The sequence below is a fragment of the Argopecten irradians genome, chromosome 9 (assembly GCF_041381155.1).
Source record: "Argopecten irradians isolate NY chromosome 9, Ai_NY, whole genome shotgun sequence".
Classification (NCBI taxonomy): Eukaryota; Metazoa; Mollusca; class Bivalvia; order Pectinida; family Pectinidae; genus Argopecten; species Argopecten irradians.
Genome location: NC_091142.1, coordinates 18894556 through 18917198, shown reverse-complemented (window position 1 = coordinate 18917198; position 22643 = coordinate 18894556). Strand labels below are relative to the sequence as shown.

The 22643-nt window shown below is 33.5% G+C and overlaps 1 protein-coding gene across 1 annotated transcript; it reads left to right on the top strand.

Moving 5' to 3' along the window:
• Positions 1-1214: 1214 nt before the first annotated feature.
• On the top strand, positions 1215-21743 carry LOC138330593 (protein rogdi-like). The gene is made up of 12 exons (XM_069278155.1): positions 1215-1224; positions 3534-3649; positions 4048-4084; positions 4842-4880; positions 11150-11198; positions 11782-11842; positions 12373-12459; positions 12743-12838; positions 13426-13524; positions 14447-14578; positions 15034-15117; positions 15512-21743. The coding sequence occupies exons 1-12, from the start codon at positions 1215-1217 to the stop codon at positions 15545-15547; spliced, it is 846 nt and encodes a 281-aa protein (XP_069134256.1). The 3' UTR covers positions 15548-21743.
• Positions 21744-22643: the final 900 nt, after the last annotated feature.

Sequence of the window (22643 nt, the reverse complement as noted above, 5' to 3'; positions counted from 1 at the left end):
TTCAACGGCATGTTCAATTTTCAACGGCATTCGGGGTCCGTTTTCAACGTTGAAAACTGACCCGAGGTCAATTTTCAACGGAGGTCCATTTTCAACGTTACACCGGTTGACAGTGTCTAGGGTCAATTCTCAACGGCAGGTCTGTTGAAAAATGACTGTTGAAAAATGACCTTAGCAAACTATCAACGGATGGTCTTTTGAAAAGTTTGTACTAATGATTTTTTTTATGATTATATTTTCGACGATTTTACGTTTGTCAGGTATTCAGTAATTGTTAATATATATTTATTCCCTGCAATACAAGAATACATGTATTATATATCTGCGTATGGATCAGTTATGCTGTGTTCTGCGTATGGTTGTGTTGTGTTGTGTTGTTTTGTGGTTGTGTGTTTGTGTGTTGTTGTTGTGTTGATGTGCTGTTATGTTGTGTGTCGTTGTGTTGTTGTGTTATTATGTGTGTGTGTAATGTTATTGTGTTGTGTGCTATTGGTGTGTTGTTGTGTTGTGTGTAGTTGTATGCTGTGTGGCTGTGTTTTGTGTTGTGTTGTTGTCTGTTGTGTTATTGTGTTGTTGTTGGGTGGTGTTGTATTGTTGTTGCGTGGTTGTGTATTGTGGTTGTATTGTGTGTTGTTGTGTAATGTTTTGTTGTTATGTTGTGCTGTGTTGTGACGCGTGTTATGTTGTTGTGTTGTTGTGTTGTTGTTGCGTGTTTGTGTGATTTGTTCTTGTGTTAGTTGTGTGATGTGATGTGTGTGTTGTGTGTGTGTGTTTTGTTGTGAAGTATTGTTGTTGGATTGTTGTTGTTGCGTGGTTGTGTGTTGTGGTGTGGTTGTGTTGTGTGTTGTGTTGTGTGATGTTTTGTTGTGATGTTGTGTCGTGTTGTTGTGTAATGTTGTCTTGTGTTGTGTGATGTTGTGTTTAGTGTGATGCGTTGTTGTGTTGTGTGATGTTATGTTGTGTGATGTGTTATTTTGTTGTGTTGTGTGATGTGTTGTTGTGTAGTGTTGTTGTGTTGTTGGTGTGTTGATGTGCTGTGTGATGCTGTGTGGTTTCGTGGTGTTTTGGTGTCGTGTTGTGTTGTTGTGTAAGAACGAGTTCTGACTTCTGATGGGATCACTTTTCAACGGGGTCTATTTTCAACGGGTCGTGTAAAAAGTGTGCTTAATGTTCAGTTTTCAACGGTTTTCGGGGTCATTTTTCAACGTTGAAAAATGACTCGAGGTTAGTTTTCAACGGGGGTCCATTTTCAACGTTACACCGGCTCTTTGTATAGAAATGTAAGATGATTTTGAAAGGAAAATTATCGCTCTTTCCAACGGCAGTAGCCGTTTTTATGAAAATGTGGTAGAAATGTGTTTTTAAACGTTGAAAGATTGGTGTTTTTCTATTGGTAATGATATTATACAGAGTGTAGATATGTTACTGACAACTCCTTTTTCTTCGAAATCCATTTTGCTCACCTTTTATTATGTTTTCACAATCCAACCATGACGTCAAACGTTTATTGAGTATGCTACAATATACTTTACAGTTATATTGTTCGTGGAGGTACGTTTAACCCTTAAACTGACTGATCATCATCTTAGGTAAGGTGTCATCACACAGGTGGCGACTGACCCGTGTGCCTAGAATTCACAGTATTTGTTTTATATATAAATCAATTATGCAGGTATACCTGTATCCCCATGTACATTGTATACATGACATATATACATTGCTCATATCAAACACAACAACTACATGTACATACATCTACATAAAATGAACACAAAATGTACATGTCATAATGATATGAAGTGTGTAATCTAAATTTGCTGTTGAAAATTAAAAAAAAAAATAATTGATCTGTATAAGATACAACGTTTTATTTAATATGTGCATATTGTATAAACACTAAAACAGATCTATGATTAAAATGTCTCTTGACAACATAAATTGTATATGATACTCCACGTGGTTTTAATGTAGTCATCACTTCCCAGCGCTGTAAATTTATCATTTAATACATGTACACTGTCACAACGTTTGCGTGATTTCAATATACAAGTAGATCTAATGTCTATATTATACACATCACCCAAACTGACTATTAAATCAATGAATAATCAAAATGAAATATATGTAAGTATATATATCTTTATCAAAATATATCCAAAACATTAAGAGGTGATATTGTACATGTATGTCTAGAAATATATGTTTAAACAAAAAATAAACTCTGGTTTAAAACATATCACTAAAAAGACAGTAAATTATTAGACCCATCGACATTTATTTTTAAAGCTTTAATGTAAGATTGTTCATATTATGATGATAAATATTAATCTCATTAAATCATTTAATTATATAAGTCTAAGAGAATTAACAATAGAGAATTCAATTGCTATATCGAGTAATACAAATATAACTGAACTACCACTCAGATAGTTATAAATATATCACTAAAGCAACCGTTTCCATAGGCGATACCAGGTAAATCAATACCCATAGGCGAAATTACAGGTACATGTATCTAACACATTGTTCAATGGCATTGCCCATTATTTGTATAGGGGTTTTATAATTAGTGGTCATACCTGACTGGGCGTAGTGCATTACAAGTTTACCTGTAGTTTAAATATTGTAAAATCCTAGTTTAAATGTAGTGCACTCCAAGTGCACTAGGGTGTAAAGGTTAGCTTACATACATCCGTAGTATATGTCAATATAAATATCTTTAGTTGCATTAGAAAAACGGACTTTGGGCATATACAAGTTTTGTTTGTTTGTTTGTTTTTTTTTCATCCTACATTCGTGTACATATAATATGCAACGACACAATACATACAATTTATGATTATGTAGGTACATTGTGGCATTCAATGCTATACAAGAAACATATATTCACATGTATGTAAATTTGCGCCGCCGAGTTTCATTCTCTGCAAAAAAAAAAAATAATAGTTTCTGGTTCAATTACAAAAGTTACTTACTTTACACCATTACCACCATTAAAAAGTTTGAGCTTCTAATTTTACTTCAAGACAAAAATATTGAAAGTAATTAATTGCATCCCGAAAAAGGTCTGGGTCACTTTGCTATATATGGAATGAAGTACTGATTGCGCATGCATCAAAAGCAAAATAAATCATTTCATATTATTTTTGTGTTAATTAAACACTATATAAATACACGATTAAACAACAATTACCGTTTAAATGATGAGTATCGTTTATGCTCAGTCTGCGGTGGAGCATCTTAAAGAAAAGACGAAAAAAAAACAGTTTTAAATCCTTCTGACATTTTTTATGAACAGCTGTATAGAGCTCGTTAGTCCATACTGTAGTGGATTCTATGCTTCTGATGACTTAAGAACATATACTGATATAGGCTAATAAAGACAGGACTGCATATGTACATATATTTATAAATGAAGCGTAACAATACATACGGTACTTTTACAATAGATATAAAATGTAACTGCAATTAAAACGTCTACAAATGTATACATTAGAAAGTGGTCTAGCAAGCGCGATGTAGCTATATTTAAGATAAACTGTATTTGATACGAATTGAATTCAAAATATATGTTCAGAGGAAAGAATTGGAATGGCTTCTACAAGACCAGGTACATCAAGTTCTGGAAGAAGTCCATGAGACTCTTGTTGTAAGTTGACATTTTAAGAAAGCTGTATACAAATAGTGTACCTGTGTAATGATTCTAGATCAGGTCCATTGCTGATATCCAGATCTAGATATAATGTAGCTGGATTGGTAGTGTAACAGGGCGAGAGTAGAGTGCCACTAGCCGGGCTCAAACCTGCGACCCCAGACTTACTGGTCCGCTGCTCTACCGACTGAGCTAAAAGGAAATTTTTTCCTAGCGCAAAGCTAGAAAGTGACCATATCACTATGTACAATTAAAACCTGCTACAGTAAAATATCCTGCTTATATAATTAGCTGGTGTTTGGATGGTCCTTCATCCATTATAAAACAAGTCATTTCACTTCCTCTTATAACAAAAGGCATGTATATGATGTTGAAATTAATTTTGTTCTTTTCAGGAATGCTGTCGACGTTTTTTGATAAAAGCTAGTCCAGGTATGTTTTTTAATGAGCATAATTATAATACTTAAAAAGTAACATTAATTTGTGTTGTAAGGATCAAACACAATACATGTACCTTGATCAAGGTAATTTTTATCACAGGATTTGTTTTTAGTAATTATTAATAATTGCAGTTCTCATAACATAAGAATTGGTCAATATTAGTTTTTTGTAATAAAAAATAAATATACGGATCAATACATAAAAGTTTTGTACTTTTTATATAATAGCAATTCATTACTACAATGTAATTGAATTCAGCTTTTGATGAAAAAACATTATGCAGAAATTAAAAAAGGAATTATACAGCATGATATGGATTTTAAATATAAAGCACGAAACTCTATTTTTTCAAAAGGACGTAATTATAGCTATGTTATGTACTGAACCAAAAAAATCTAAATTTGTGTACAATATGTTGTATATTGATATAAGTTTTTTTTTTTTTTTTTGAAGCTGGAAAGTTCTTTTTTTAATTATTTAAATATTTATCATCAGAAGAAATATCACTATTACATGTACATGTACAACATGTATATTCTGCCCATGTATACTACAGAATTAGCTCCCTTGTGGGTAGGTATCCATTGTGATGTCATTGTTTAATGAGAGAAATACATCAATTTCTCAGGAAAGTATGACGTTTACTGTTACCCTCGCAAACACATGATATCACAATCAGTACCTACTTGCAAGGGCAGATTACTCTGTAATATGCTAATACAGAATACTTTTATACACATATCTGCAGATTTTTCGTTTGAGGAGGAGGTAACTCCGACAGATGGCGGTATATATACACACCTTTATCATTACACTGCCTGTCCTATTGTACCTTTACTTTGCAAGCCTCGTTAGAAATTTTTTGTTACATTTTTTTTTATTAAATTTTCCTTTGATATTTGATATCCCCTCCCACATCTTTGATAGAGGATCTATCATTCAGCTCTCTACTCTGGATCTCTTAGCACCTCATTCAAGATATCAAAAGTTTTAAGAATATTTTTACGTTTTACTTATGAATGCAGTCTGTGACCTTTCACAAGTACACCCTACAATATATACTGAACCATCACCTTACCCATCAATCCATCATGGACATAGAATGAATATATAAATTATATACTCCACCTTTCAGATACCATCCTTCCATTGTCCAGGACAAACAGACAATATTCAGGAACATCTAAATAAATATATGTATTTATCCTGCAACTTTCCCACATACTGACCGATATCCACTGCTGGATAAACTTGTTCTTGATATGTCAATACAAAATGCTTTATCCGTCAATACAATCACATGAATTTGTTCCACATCTGACAGAACTTTTTCTTACTTGACCCAGAACTTTAACCCTCCGGTGAATGAAACGTCATTCAGACTCGCTAATAAGTGATGTCACATTCACCAGAATGACGTCATTTTTACAATATCACAAATCTCGTATGGCGTCTTTGTCTTTTTCTTGGCTCTTGGCAAAGGTATGTACTGTAGAGTAATTCTTTAATTGGTAATTATTGTTTTTTTGAGTTTTTTCCATATTGTTTCAGTGATCTTACACGTTGCACACTGAATGATTTCCCACGATAGTAAAAATTAGTATACTCTCATTCGGTTTAGTGAAAGAGCAAAAATAAGTAAATAACTGGTATTTTGCTTTTGTTTTGAATGTCATAATGGTTGCAGGATAAACAGAATACACGGTTAGTATCTTACAATACAAGGTTTATTTTGGTGCTCGACACGGAAACCCGAGATGACTAGGCAAACCTTGTCATCTTGGCTTGCCTGAGTCTTGCACCAAAATAAACCTTGTATTGTAAGATACTAACCACATATTTCTAATATTCATACTGGATAACTGGCACGTAAACCTCAACCTACAATAAAAATTGTATCTAAATGCAAACTGTCTATAATGAGCATTTTTCTGTTTCTCTCTTTAGGGGTCATTTTTAGAGCAGTTTTACTGTATATAGGTTTATCATTTAAAAGTTATCTCCAGGGTTCCCTGTTCATGTTTTTCTAATAAACCCTATCAGCAGTATAAGTCAATTAATGGTTAATCAATTTAAGTGACTGCATATGGTATACTCTATACAATGATCAGTGCTGCCCTCAATATTGATACACATATCTCAGTCATAAGTTGAGGACCCACATGTGGATCAGTTGTCAGAAACTTACTGAAGGTCTTAGGATTTTGTCCGTACCATTACACAAACAAATGGTAATCATATCTGGGGGTAGATCTTTACAGATCACTGTAGTACTATTACCGTATTTCACCGCAAATAAGGCCCCTGCAAATAAGACCCCCCACCTATTTTGACACATTTTCAGACAGGGGGGATGTCTGCAAAATAAGACCCCCACCTATTTTTCAGTTTACTGGATGATGGATTTGAGCAATGTAATTAAAAATATCACCAAAATGACTTTGCATCGGAACTTCTTTTTGTTTGTTTTATTGGCATAGAAAAATCACGTAGTAAACAACTGTTTGTGTGCTTGTTATTTTTGTCATTTAATTAAAGTTAATTCACGGGTGATTTAATTTGATTATCAATAACTACGAATTGTGGACAGTGCTCATGTTTAATTGGAGGTTATTTTCAATAAAATACGCCGATATATGTTTCCAAGAACGCTTCATATCGGCATGATCAACACGTATTAGTGTTCGTACGGCTTGTCATTTTTTACGTGAATCGGCAAAGATATTCGTCATTGATGCAGATCGTTTCTGCAGTCGTGGATTCTAACTTAATACAATCATTACCAAAAACATTTACTTAAGGCATTTACAGTTTCAAATATGTTTATTTGTGAACGTAACGTATCTGTAGTTCACGATCTGTTGGAGAAACCATGCTTTACTTTTCGACCGCCATGTTTTGTTTACGCAGTCGGTATGCTTGATTTCCCTTGGGTTGCATGTTTTGGTATATATTGGTGGTACACATGTACTGAGTTATGCTCATTAATTTTAGTGATGTGCAAATAATTTGTCATAAATAAATAACACTACATATTAGTATAGATTAATCTATAATGATTTTATTAATGCCTTTTACTCTTGGACTAGACTGTTAAAAGATATATTAAAATATATAATTTAATTCATATAATATACTTATTTTCTATGTTTTGGGAGATGGGGTGGGAAAGAGACATTACAATGTAATATTCGTTTTGTAAAACCTTATTTGAGCTTTTTTCTCTTTTATTTTCTTATGAACTTAAATCTCTTAAAGAGTGAGAAATGCAGTTGTTGAACTTTCTTCTTTCATTACTGTTTTACTTAGTAGATAATAGGTAAAACTATTCACTGCTTGAATGGCATACATATTCAAGTATTTTATTGCTATAACAATTTCAATCACAGTGCATGTACTTTCTGCAGTTATCAGTTTGAGTACATGTATGATTTGGTGTTCATATGTACATGTTAGCACTTTTTATGACAGAGTTATCTACCCTTTTCAAATAGGTATTGATTGTTCTTGTACATTTTTTTCCAAGCGTAACATTATTTTTTTGTAAAATATGTACTTTTGCTCACAAAATAATATGCAATATGTAACAATTCAATTCACAATTGTACATGTAAATAATACACGCAAGGGCAGATAACTCTGTACATGTAGTATTGAAAACCCAGACTTAGATATCAGTGTTGTACAGTGTAGTAGTTGGTGTTTTATGTTCTGTTTTGGAGTATATACTTTTAAATTAGTTTGTGGTTGCTTTCTACCTTCTTTACAGATTTTTATTTTGATGAACATTAACAAATGTTTTCAAGAAAGTGCTGTACATATATCTCATTTATACATTAAGTTGAGGTACCAGCAGGGATGACAAGTTCAGAGGATCCACAATTTGATTATATGTGGTGAAAAATTAGATACCGATTGAGTCTCAACCATCAACATTCTTTGAATCATATGAATTTTGAGTTTACCTTCGTACTGTCGATAAATGGTTACCATCCAGCAATTAGGAAATGACTGATGACTGGATCTCAATTTACAGATATAAATTCTTATCATTTAGCTACTTTAAGATACTCAGCAGTCCTATGATCATATTTGAACTGAGCAACTTTACCCTCACTAATAGAGATTTATCCTTTAATTTCTATCTCTCATCCAATGGAAGAATGAAAAATTCTTTTTTATATCCCCTGGGCTTTTCCAAAAGTCCATGTCATCAATCAATATAATTACACTACACTAATTGGAATAACATACATATTTTATTTTCACTTGAAAGAAAAAAAAACACAGAATTATTTTCCATATCAAAAGTTGCTGGTATATACTCATGCAAACACTTCTAAATATTACCATATTTGATGCGGTAATTAAGTGGCCAGGGCACTTAAAAAATTGAGAAAATTGAGGGTGCATAATTTTAGACTTTCACAAACTTATTGTACAAAGAATTAACCATAAACCAATTTGCATATTAAAGAAATATTTAAAAACTAAAATTGAAATATTTCTTTATAATTCATATTTTCATAATTCAACTTAAAAGGCAATTTTGTTTGGAAAGAAAGACAGGGGGAGTGGGCTATAGGCATAGGGATGGTGGGGCTTATTGAATCAAATACAGTACAGGGATTACTGGGTATATTCAGTTGGTTCAGCATTTTGGTGTGTTTTTAACTATCCAGAAAGTCGTTTTGCTTTGTATTTTTTAGCTCACCTGGCTCCGAAGGGTCCGGGTGAGCTTATGTCATGGCAGCGGCTGCGTCCGTCGTCCGTCCACGTTCCGTCCGTCCGGGCCCAGTCCGTCCGTCCGTCCGTCCGCGTCCGTCAACATTTCCTTTAAATGGCTACTAGTCATAGAGTTCTGGATGGATTGTAACCAAATTTGGCCAGAAATATCCTTGGGGGAAGGGGAAACAGAACTTGTATAAATTTTGGCTCTGACCCTCAGGGGGCAGGAGGGGCGGGGCCCAATAGGGGTAATAGAGGTAAATCACCTATAAAATCGCTACTTGTCCTAGAGTTCTGCACGGATTGTAACCAAAAATTGGCCAGAAACATCCTATGGGGGAAGGGGAACAGAACTTGTATAAATTTTGGCTCTGACCCTCAGGGGGCAGGAGGGGCGGGGCCCAATAGGGGTAATAGAGGTAAATCCTATAAATCGCTACTTGTCCTAGAGTTCTGCATGGATTGTGACCAAATTTTGCCAGAAACATCCTTGGGGGAAGGGGAACAGAACTTGTATAAATTTTGGCTCTGACTCCTCGGGGGCAGGAGGGGGCGGGGCCCAATAGGGGTAATAGAGGTAAATCCTATAAATCGCTACTTGTCCTAGATTTCTGCATGGATTGTAACCAAATTTGGCCAGAAACATCCTTGGGGGAAGGGGAACAGAACTTGTATAAATTTTAGCACTGACCCCCTGGGGAACAGGGAGCGGGCGTGTGGGCCCACAACTAAGGGGTATGTAGAGGTATCAATCGCTTGTTATAATTGACTTACTATGGCTCCTAGAGAATTCTGCATGCTATTGAGTAGTCCATAATTTGGCCTCGAATATATCCTCTTGGGGGAAGGGGAAACAGCAACAGTTGCTAATATAATACGTTTTGGCTCTGACCCCTAGGGGGCAGGAGGGGGCGGGCCGGAGGGCGGGGGGCGGGGCCCCACATACGGGGTACTAGAGGAGTAAATACTATATCGAATTCGCTCTCATGACCTAGAGTCTACGAATGGAGTTGGTGTACCGAGTATATGGCAGAATGAATGAAGACCCATCCTAGTGGGGTGAATTTGGTAAGGGGATCCAGAACATTGTATAAAATTTAGGCTCTGACCCCCCGTCGTGGGCTGGAGGCGGTCGGGTGGTGGGGGGGGGCTAACCAAAAAGGGGTTAATAGAGGTAAAAATGCCTATACATCGCTACTTGTCCTAGAGTTCTGCATGGATTGTAACCAAATTTGGCCAGAAACATCCTTGGGGGAAGGGGAACAGAACTTGTATAAATTTTGGCTCTGACCCCTCGGGGGCAGGAGGGGCGGGGCCCAATAGGGTTAATAGAGGTAAATCCTATAAATCGCTACTTGTCCTAGAGTTCTGCATGGATTGTAACCAAATTTGGCCAGAAACATCCTTGGGGGAAGGGGAACAGAACTTGTATAAATTTTAGCTCTGACCCCCTGGGGGCAGGAGGGGCGGGGCCCCAATAGGGGTAATAGAGGTAAATCCTAAAAAATTCTATTTGTCTTAGAGTTCTGCATGGATTGTAACCAAATTTGGCCAGAAACATCCTTGGGGTTAACAGAATTCGTATAAATTTTGGCTTTGACCCCCCTGGAGGAGAAAGAGTGGGTCCCAATAGGGGAATAAGAGGTAAATATCCAAATTTCTTCAGAAAAGAAACAATGAACATATATTCAGAACATTACTTGGCATTACAAACCAGGTGAGCGATACAGGCCTCTGGGCCTCTTGTTTATGTGTGACTTTAATATGCAGGAAAAAAAAAACTGAATTCTTTTTCGTTCTTTTGGAAGGGAAAAACAGCTGTTTTCAATTTATCAATTTTTTTTTATATCTGATAATATATGAATATGTTGACAATGACTAGATTGAATGTCTTGTACTTTTGAACATAAATGAAATACCATAATTATTAGGTTATCATCAGAGATCCATGGTTGATTGCACTTTGCAACGCTACACTTAATCAATGATAGAAAAAATTAAAGCAACATGTGAATACAGCATAGTTTATTGCCATCAACCATGGATCTTCAACGATGCTGTATAGCTGGTTATAAGAAATAGGTTAATTACTGTTGTAGCCAGAATGACAGATCTCAATTTTTTTATTTGCTAAAAGAATTCAATTTCAAATGGGGCTACAGATACATAGATAACTGATCTACTACTTAACAATGAAAGCTATATTTTAACAGATCAATGTTTTAGAATAATCATCTACGTAAACAGAATTTGCTAGATTGATGTATTTATTAACCTGTTGTTGTTGTATTAACCTGCTATAAAGTTGTATGTTTTACCATGTTACAGGAGACAATAGTCTGGTCCATTCACAGAGAATTCTCATGTCCAGTCCAAAGTAAGTTGAAAGAAAACATTAATTAAGGGATACAGGCTACACATTCAAGATGCAATATATTAAATATGCTATTCTCATGCATCAATCTAATTAAAATTATAATTTTTATGGCGCTCCTCGTAAAATGTCCACTCTTCTACATGTAGCAACATGGAAGATCTAATCTTCATTACAGTAATTTGTGTTCTCATTGGCTAGAACATGGTCATGTGGATGTGGATATTTAGCATATTGACTATTTTTTTTAATTATTTTTTTTTTTCATTTTTAGAAATGCCTAGTCATGAACACCATTGTGACATCACAATCAGATAATACATGATGTATATTGTATTGTGCTTGAAATCCTAAAATTGCCCAAACATATTGAGTATCCCAAGGAGGTGTTCTAAAGCCATTGTTCTTCTTGTAATCAGTATGCATATCAACTGTTGATACAGCACAACTTGACAAAACCGGTTCACTGATATTGTCACAATATTTTTGAAATGTAGTCTTTTTGTAAAAAGGTAAAAATATAAAAAATGAAGAAAAAAAGTTTATTTTTTATATTTTTTATTTGTAATGTAAAATTTGTTTTCAGTGGCGGCATCAACCAGGTGAAATGTGTGATAACGTTACTTGGAGACAGTATATGTGATGCTGTAAGTATGACACTTCACCAATTATTGTGGAATCAACAATTCATGTTTGTCATAATCAATAGGATTGTATCTCCATTTCAATAAAGCCTTTAAGTAAATATGTATGAGTAGTCTTTTGGTCAATCCAGTTCTTCTGAATCTTTTATAAAGGACTTTAATTACCAAATATTTCAACAAAACTTGTAATTTATTTGCACCACAGAAAGTCAGTGTACAGTGCACTCATGATCATATACTAATCGGTACAGTACTGTGACCGTGGCCTTATTCAAGGTGAAATAGAATACTTAAATCATCCTAAAATTCTTTGTAATGCAATTCTGTGTAATCGCTCTGGCTTTAATCTGCCCTTACATGAATGTATGTCTTAGAAATCTTTTACAAATACATGTACTCCTTAGATATCAACTGTAGATTAATGGTTTTTCTCTGGGTATTCTGGTTTTTCTCCACCTCATGAATCTGACGTCTGCATAAATGGCCATGTCTATTAAAAATGAAAATCAAAATAGGAAATCTCTTTTTCTTAGGACATAACCTTCAAACACAAGCACGGGAAGGACCATAGTCAGTTTAGAACAGGCTTTGGTCAGGAGAGAGTCTGGAAACTTCAACAGGTAAGCGTTAAAAAATGTGGTAGTTATATAGTGTACCTCCTACATACTTCTGATTATTGATTTATACTTATTTTATTACCAAGGGTTGACATCGAAAAATGTTTCAGGTATATAAAACTTGATTTTGTGTTTGAAATAATTCATGATATCAATAAACGAATAAACTTGAATTGGTGAATATTTTTGTCTGTTAGAATATTTGATGCTAGAAGCTTTCTGTACTCAATAGTGGGACAGCTGGCAAGAAATAATTTAAATGAATTATGATATGAATGTTTTCCAGATCCAGGATGCCAGTAATTTTCTTTACACGGCCAGACTTTGTGTAGAAGGCCAAGACAAGGACCATACTTATAAATCAGCCAAGGAGGTCATATTGGTATGTCACTCAATTATCACAAACACACGCAAATTAATGCTGGAGTATAGTCTGGAGCATGGACAGTACAAATCTGTGGCAGGGTACACATCATACTATTACACATACATCATACATTAAATGCTCCTTGGTACATGTGTAACAACATGATTACATAAACCATACTTTACAACATGAAGAAAATTTATATAAGTATAAGAACAGTCCATATTGTGCATGGTATTACGGTTTGTTAATTGACAATCTCATTAATCTACTGTTACCCAAGTAAAATACAAGTATAGCTACTCGCTTCACTCAAAGTGAAACCAAGGGAAGTAACTCCCATGATAACTTTAGAAAAGTTCGGCTTATTAAAATATTGCTGAAATAATTGAAAATGAATATGTGATAACTGGTTCCTCGCTCTATGTAGATCTGGGAGAAGTATATTTTGTTATTTCCCTTAAATATATATTTAATTTTTTTCATCAATTAAAATGTGAATAATGGACAACATGGAACTTTCGAACTTCCCTAAATCGTCAAATTGGTATTATCTTTGATCATTTCTAATATGATTATATGGTTGTAATTTTAATTTCCAGATTCTCGATGAAGTGATGAAAAATCTGTCTCAGGGTCGATCATGCTTAGCTTTTCCCAAACGAAAATCTCTAGATGAACTTGTAAATAATGTAAATATGGTAAGTAAATAACCTCACTGGATCAAGTTTTATTGATCTAAATTCTATATTTTAACAAATAAACTAGGTGGTTAATACAGTGTTACTTGTTTAAACCAGAGGTCACCAAGACCAGCATATTTGTTCGCCAGGTTTCCATATTAATCAGGTTTTATTAAATACTCTAAATTAAGAAGGAAAAATCCATACATTTATGCTAGAATACACAGGGATCTGGATATAAGACAATAAAAAAGTTGAAAGTAGAAACCTGTCGGTTATAAAGTATTATTAGTTACACAGTTTGTTAGTGACCTATTATGGAAAAATAGGCGAAGCTGAGCCTGATAAATGTTTATTTTAGACCCAATATTTTTGCGTATTAGGTCACTAACAAACTGTGTAACAAATTTATCCTGTTGAAGACCCTTTCAATGAAGTAACTGCAAAATGCATTATGTACGGATTATGGAAACCAAAACGACTCAAAACTTAAAACAATTTTCACCTCATTGAAGACTCGAATGCATTGTCATGGTCCATTTCTGTTAAACAATTCTAAATAAGTATCGCCGATTTCGTTTTGCCTTGAAAGGGGTCATCAGCGCTATCATTCAAATGTTTTGTCTCAGTGTCTTTGAGTGCCGTCGTCGCAAAGCGTTACTTGACCGCCATCTTGTTGCTAATGACGTTAGGGGCAAAGAACGATAACTCTATCGTCCAAACCTGATTTCTACTAATCTGATACAACTATATCTTGGATATCACGTGACATCATTTTAACCAATAGGAATACAAGATTCTTGTCTGAGGCAGGATAAAATGTGCTATAGAAACTTTTGATATTTTTATCTATCGATGTTAAAGGTAACAAAGCCATGACATATGTAGGTACATGATTTGAACCACATTACTGAGGTATTTTGTATTTCTTTTCTTTCAGCAAATGTTGTACCCACATGTGCCAAATGATGTAGCGCTTAGTTTCTACGTACATTCCTCTAAATTGGTCCTGGCTTTGTATCATCTTCATCTCAACGGTCAGCAGAGAGTGGACATCACCTCCAGAAATCAGGTCAGTTGTCCTTTGAGTGACATTCTGGTATTACCTCCAAATTTCTTGACGGGTACGAAATAGTTTGTAAGAGCTGTCAGAATCATTTCAGTGCTTGTAGTCATCTCTACCAATGAGCACAACATACAAGATTGCTTAGGTTGAACCACTCTGGGGACATAACTCTCGGAAACACTGACCTCTATATAAAGGACACCTGTCTATAAAGGACACTTTAGCCTTGTCCCCTGGGTGTCCTTTATACACAGGTTTGACTGTATGTAGGTATGTATGCTGGGGCGAAAAGTCGTTTTTGTAACAAGCACAGAGGGTATAAATGTCACCAGAATGTGACCCGTAATGAAATGATATCAGATCAGATTGATTAAAACATATCCTTACTATCACTCCATCACTCCATTTCATACAGGATATGACAACCCCCCTCAGTCTTATATTGGTTTCTACTGTTTTAGGTTGAGTGTACCATACAGTGGCTCAATGAAGCAGTCATGCTGTTTACTCTTGCCCTCCAACAGTGTCAGCAGCTCAAAGATAAAGTATGTACAAATCTGGCCAGTTTATTTGTCACAATATGGTGTTACTTGTCTAAGCTTGATGCCACTGGGGTCAGCATATTTCTATAGACAGGTTCCATATTATTAGACAGGTTTTTTAAATAACTTGATTAAGAAGGAAAGTGTCATGTAATAATGAATAGACAGGTATCCAGATACATGTTTAACAGTTTTTGAACAGATGATACTGCGGAAAGATCAGCATCTGGAATATTGCGGGTCAAATGTTTTGGGCTTTAAAACGTTGATTTAATCACTAAGATTTGTGACTTGATGAAAAAAACATGACTGAATTTTCTGATTTATCAATTCTGAAATCATGTAAAATGTAACCATGTCTTTCAATACATATTCTGTTTCATTTGTTTCATTACAGATCGTGGTACTCCAACAGTATGAGAAAGTGTTATGACAGAGATGAAGATAAAAGCAACATCACTCAGTTTGTGTATGGAAGGTTTTATGACCAACGTCTATGTATATATCTACAGTACTGTTGGTGACATTTGACCAATTTAATCGGAATCAAAAATACTTTGATGTTTTATACCATGTTATAGAAACATTCCTGTAATTCTGTAGTTTCATTACACAGAGTTTATTCTTCTCTTGTGAGATGAAAGTTTATGTTTGCAAGCAAACGCTGTAAATGTCTCATTCATACTGTAATGTCGTAAAATTTGATACAATCTCACTAGAGCAAAATTATATAACTTGTCATATTATGTCATATTAGTCTCTGATCTAACAGAGTTATTTCCCTTCGTTTCACTGTCAGTGCTGACGGACAACCAGTAACATTTGGCTATTTCCTTAAACGAGACATAATCTTGTTTACGGAAAGAGCCGAAAGTTCCCGGAGTGACGGAGTGAAACAAAGGGAAGTAACTCTGATATATCAGAGCGAATAGAAGACACGTAGCAAGATCAATGTGTGACTGTCAAGTGATGGGGAGCTCTCAATAATGCAGGATGATATTTTCAATATGCTCATTGAGATGCTACATCAACCACAGCATATTTAGTGCTCTACCTGAAAAAAACTGGCACCCACAGTGTAGCATAGGGCTTAAATGTATTCATATGTGGTAAAGCACTGTGGGAGCCAGTTTATTCATTTTCATGAATAACACTTAATTACACATAAAATACATTTTGTATGCAAATGATAAACAGATCAGTAATAATATCATAAAGACATAGTTTTTTTTAATTTTTGCTGAAAACTATAGCTATGTCAATGAGATGTAACAAATTTAATAAGACTGCACATTAATAATTGTTATTAATTTTACATGTAGAATTGAAAATAAAAAGAAAAAATAGAAGCTACAATTTTGAATGAATGATATAGTGTTATTGAACTTTTGGTAATACATCAAAATATACAATACATGTATCATCTTATCTTCAATCGACCATAATTACATGTTTCTGGAGATTTACAGTCTTACAGTAGCACCAATAGTTATGACCATATCACTATAATATATGTACTTTGATCTGAAGGGCCCAATAAGATAACTACAGATGTAATGTACTGATATAAGTGTACTAATCATGTAAGCCATTCTATTTATTCTAGTCGTTCTTTTAATTTTAATATTTAAAAAAAAAATGTATATTTTCTAGTTATGCATATTGTATCAATAAAGGGGAGATAATTAAAACAGCTGAACAGATAATTGCCAAAGGGTGCTAATGGGGCTAGTGATTCCATCATTCAAGACTTTAAATAGATCTCATCTATTTTCCCAAATTTCTTGTTGGTAAAAATAGATAAATTTCTATTATTCAAATTTGAAGTCATTCTGATTTATCAGAGTTATTTCCCCTTATTTAGATCCTTCAATATATAACTGTATACATTTTCTGGTGTGAGAAACATTTATCCTGTTACGTGGTCCTCAGATGATACTTTACTCAAAAGGCTTTTCACTAAACATAAATATGAAGGTGAAAATTCAGAATAAAAGTTACCAACCGACTTAGAGGCCACAGACTGTATTTTTACATTGTTACAATGTTATCAAATTGTTTTGAGTCAAAATGACCTGTAAAATTGTTTAGATATACATTGTATATACTTTTTACTGTTGAAGTGGTGATGATAGATTTCCTACAGTACAGATTTGAACTTTAAAGCGTATAAAGACATATATATGGACCATGTACAAAAAAAATGTATATAAGTGAAAAAATTTCACTTTAATTGTATATAATGTATGCTTAAAGATGCTCCACCACTGACAAATGGTATTTTTTCACTATAAAAAACAGGAGCAAACGATTTAGTATTTTTCTTCAGTTACAAAAGTTACTTACTTTAGACCATTACCACCATTGAAAAGTTTGAGCTTGTAATTTTACTTCAAGTTAAAAATATGAAAAATAATTAATTGCATCCCAAAAAAATTCCGTGACACTATATCCTATATGGAATGAAGTACTGATTGCGCATGCACCAAAGGCGAAATAAATTATTTTATATTATTCTTTTGTGTAAATTAGGCATATATATACACGATTAAACACCAATTATTGTTCAAATGATTAATATCATTTATGCTCTGTCGGCGGTGGAGCATCTTTAATGAAATTTGATATTATAAGCATTTGAATGAAGAAATACTTTGATATAGATTAGCATTAATTGTACTGGTTATCCAGATCAGCATGTGTCGGGAAGGTAGATTTCATGAATGATATTTGTTAATACTGTACAATATGAATACTGCTACATTATTTATTGATTTAAAAAGATCATTGTTTAAAGCCAATATTGCTTTGAATACTGGTAAAAAGGGAGATTTAAGAGGGAATATCATTTTGTTTTAAGGTAATTTTGGGATGTTATGGGTTGGTAAATATGCTTTAATTGCAAATAGAAAATAATTTGCAATACATGAATTGTAAACATGGGGTTATTAAATTACAAAATGCATGTAGTTAATGGATTTTGTGTTAATTTCCATTGATGAGATGACATTTTAATATACATGTATACGAAATTTAAGGAATAATAATATTAATTTAAATTTCATAAATGATTGAGAGGGAAATCATTGATTCTTATTTTTATTGTTGTTATTGCTTCTCTTATTGCAGAATCACTTATTACAATCGTACCATATTTGTTTCATTAAGTGCCCCTTCCCCTTTTTGAGGACTCTAGTTCACTTACCATGAATTTAAATTCAACTTAAAATACAAAGAAAAAACAGTTTATTTTATTTCTTTTGCAAATGGATGTAAGCTTTATTTGTGAAAGGTCTAAATTGGGTTCTATTAAGCGGCCATTTATTCTTTTAATTTCATATAAAGCACTCTGGGTACTTACTGTTATTAACATTACATATTGCTGTTACAGTTTCTATGGAAAATGTCTGTGCTTTTTACCCAGCTGCAGTGTGGTAGTGCTGGAGTTATTTTCTGATTAAAGAAATAAATTAGTGCTCTCATTTAATTACTAAAGGAAAACCATAATATGATAATTTTGGAATTTGTCTTTGGTATGTTCAAAGGTCATTATTTTGTTATTATCACACTGACTTCTTATTAATGCTAATGTTACAATGAGGGATGTTAGCCTGCAGGTATATACAGGTGCATGTACATTAGCAAAATATTTTGAATGACAGGTTCCCTAAATTTAATGAACGTCAGGTAATCATGTTATTATAATTTATCTTATTTATATTAAAGGCCCACTACCTTTCCGAAACGGTTTTTGATTTTTAAAATGGGAATGTAAAGCGAGATTAATAATTTTGTCGAGTGGCAAAAGTTATTAACTTAACGTTAATACTACACTTATTATCACCTCCTAAACAATTTAATTAAAATAAATAAAATGTTAATTTTCATAACGCGGGTCGTCTTATGATTTCCCCGTCGTCCTAAATACCGCGCGGTAGTTGACTATCACTGCGGCAGACGGTAAAACAGCGAAATGACTCCCCATTGTTATCATATATTACGCAGGAAATTTAGCATATGTTTGGTGTTGTAACCTCATCTTAGGCCATCGGTATATATTTTCTGAGATAATTAATGTTTTAAAGAAATCTTTATATTTTGCTCCGGAAAGGTAGTGGGCCTTTAAAAACAATATTTATTATTTATCCCTAAACCTTACTGTTTGTATAGATATATAAGATACTAGAGCTGTTTTCGATTATACGGTTTGACTGGTTGGACCAAGTAGTTTGGTTATGAATTAAAGACGGATCTGGTGATCTTATATTGTTTTCCAGACAAATTTTGACAAAGCCGTCGCAGGCCTGTATCAAAAACTGCTGGTCCGTCAGGATTCATTCTTGAAACAATGACTTTAACACACTGTCAAACCGATTGTTCCGAATAAATGAAAACAACCTAAAGGAGAACTACAAATTCAAATATAACGGTGTATTAATGAAAATTGTATGTAATATGTCTTTGGCATCAATATTTACAGTTTACATTAAAGTTGTAAAAGAAAATCTTCCTATTAAGAATAACATATATAGCACATTATATTTATTAATTAATTTTCTTGCCTATGTCAGATTGTCTCTAATTAGCATTAACAAAAAAATAATGACTTTATGCATATGCAACGTATTTTGTTGAACACGCAAGAATGTACTCGCAAGCAAGTCTCTCTATGATGTGATATATAACTTTGTAGAATATAAAATGTTCATATTTCATTCCATCACTAGTCTACGTACAAATGTACATACAAATACAGGAATTTTGCCAAAGGTGCAAAATTGATAAGTAAGGAAGATACACATAAGCTTTTATTTATGAATGATACAGAAAAATAGCATTATTTTAGGTTTTGTTTCATAAGTTTTAAATTCCAAAGTTATGATTATAAGATATTTGTATGATATATTTAATCTATTGTTTCATTTTAACATGGTATAGATTTGTATAGATTAAAACACAGTTATAACTTTTGGGCACCAGCAACTTTACTTTGTTATAAAGATATTTAGTTATACACATTATAAGGAAAGAATGTGTTTAGACTTAATTAGCCTATTATCTTTTCCTATCGACTACCATCCACCATATGTAAATAAAATGTGTTGAAATGAAAATACAATCTATTTAAGATTAAGAACCTTGACTGGGAATGTTTTAACATCTGTTTTAACCGTGAATGCTTGTAAAGTGTTCAATATACAGTGTACTGTACATGTATAGGCAAATGTGTATACTTTCAGAGGTAGTAGTGCTTTCTCAAATGAATTATTATCCCCACTTTAGACAGTACAATGGCATAAAAATTTTCAATTTATACCTTAATTTATTTTTATACTATCTGCATTTCAGGTATTGAAAATTTCAAGAGTTTGATACTGCTGATTAGGAAATCAATACAAAGCGCATTAATATTTGTGGATACTCATATGGGAGTATTTTCAGATGAATGGCAACATTAATAGTATGATTTATGGACCATGCATTAAGCCATTTCAAAGAATTTGACGTTAGGTGTAAACAAAACTTGTGTTCGTTTATATTCGTTCATATTTACAATTAAAGTTTTTTGCAAGTCAAAACAGTAAGAATCAATTCATTAATGTCAATTATGATGGAATTTAAAACATTTTCACAATAACTATTATACATATGCTTGCAAATTTATAGGAGGGGGGGGCAAAAAAGTCCGAAAAATAGTCCATGAAAAGTCTGTATAAGAATGAATCCACACTAGGAACAAATGTAAGGTACAGGTACTGTACAACTGTATACAGGCAGACATTTAAAGAAACCTTTATCTAAATCATTACAACGAAATATCTGGTTTAAGTATACATACCAGTAACTTGTAATATCCAACAGAGAGGCTTAGTGACATTCAAGTTTATACGTCATTGAATGTTTGCATGACCTTATAATAGCAGATGTGAACCAAACAAGTTGATAAGCATTTACATGTTTAAATTAATTTATTTCAATAATATAAAATACACGTTCGTAGTTTGCAACCAAAACTTAATATACAATCATCACTGCAGACCATTTACTTACATACATTAGGCAGAAAAGTATTCGTAACATGTCAAATGTGATTGAAATTGGCCATTGTACATTTAGAACTTCAACAAATTAAACAAGGGATCATTGCATTCTGATCTATTAGAATTAATTTTAATATTTTCCTTCGTTTCACTAACGTAGACCGTTTACAAAGTCATTGTAATTAAGCCTTTGTTGAATTTAATTATAACTACATCATTTTAAACTGATACATTATGTACATTGTGACTATACACGTACAATACGTACTACATGTACAATATAGTAGCAGAAATATGGTCTTTAAATCGTATATATGTGTTCCTAATTAGTCAAAACAGATGGAACATACTTTGTTTTGTTGATAAAAATAAGTTATTGAAATCACAATTTGTTGAAGAAAAATGTTCATATTACCAGAAAGATATACGTGTGTGTGATATTACGTTACATGTGATGTTGCCTATTGCGTGGAATTTGTTTGTGATGCATGGACATTTTTAAGATAATTGTTGGGAGTTGATAAGATTGCTTATATATTGTACCGATTGTGATGGTTCTGTATAGAAATAAAACAAAGAAGTTTCCTGTCTTGTTTTATCTTGGTATTTTACGCAGAACACGTAAGTAGTTGATAAAGTACACTTGTATTTTACTTCAATATCAGTTAGACTACGTATTCATGAATCAAACATCAGTATCGAAGATGCTACACCGCTGATGAATATTTTTCCCCTCAAAAAACGGAAGCAGACGAATTAATATTTTGCTTGTGAATTATTTTATATGTATTTTTGTTTTAGACAAATACATACATGATCAGTTATTGTTGAAATGATGAACAGTATCATTTATGCTCTGTCGGCGGTGAAGCATCAATCATCCTCAGCTATTAATAAACAAATTAAAAAGACTTCGAGTCGATTCGGCAATCATGATGTGTTACATACAATGTTAAAAGAAAACTAATAGGATTGGTTGAATTCCTATCCAATAGACATCATCGTATATTTGAACACAGTTTTAAACAAACGGGTCGGGTGCTAATTATTTCAAAAACAAGAAAGTGCGTAATATTAAACGTTAATTACTGTGAGGTGTTGAATACGTGCGTAAACCTTTATATATCAATTGCCTACTGTTAATTGGAGGACCTACATAATACCGGGCTTTGTTTGAATCCTGTTTCCTAGGAGACAGAGGAAATCTGGATCACGTGGAAAGCGACATGTGTATACGTATGTACCAAACTGATTACTTAAAAGCCTGACAACTGCCTCACATCACAGGGATCTGAGAATTAGTTAGAATGGGTATAATTATGGACACATCAGAGTGTCCCTAGACCATTTTTATGCGTTTTAGGGGTGTAACGCCTAAAAATGGCCTAAGGACACTCATGTGGGTCCATAATTATATACACTGTAACTAATACTCAGATTCCTGTGCCTCACATAAGTCCCAATTGGAAAATAAAGAAATGGGTTGCC

What these genes read in the sequence shown, in the direction of transcription:
- LOC138330593 (XM_069278155.1), top strand. An exon ending in AAGTCCATGAGACTCTTGTT is followed by an intron (nt 3,650 to 4,047) that starts GTAAGTTGACAT and finishes TGTTCTTTTCAG; the next exon opens with GAATGCTGTCGACGTTTTTT. An exon ending in ATTCTCATGTCCAGTCCAAA is followed by an intron (nt 11,199 to 11,781) that starts GTAAGTTGAAAG and finishes ATTTGTTTTCAG; the next exon opens with TGGCGGCATCAACCAGGTGA.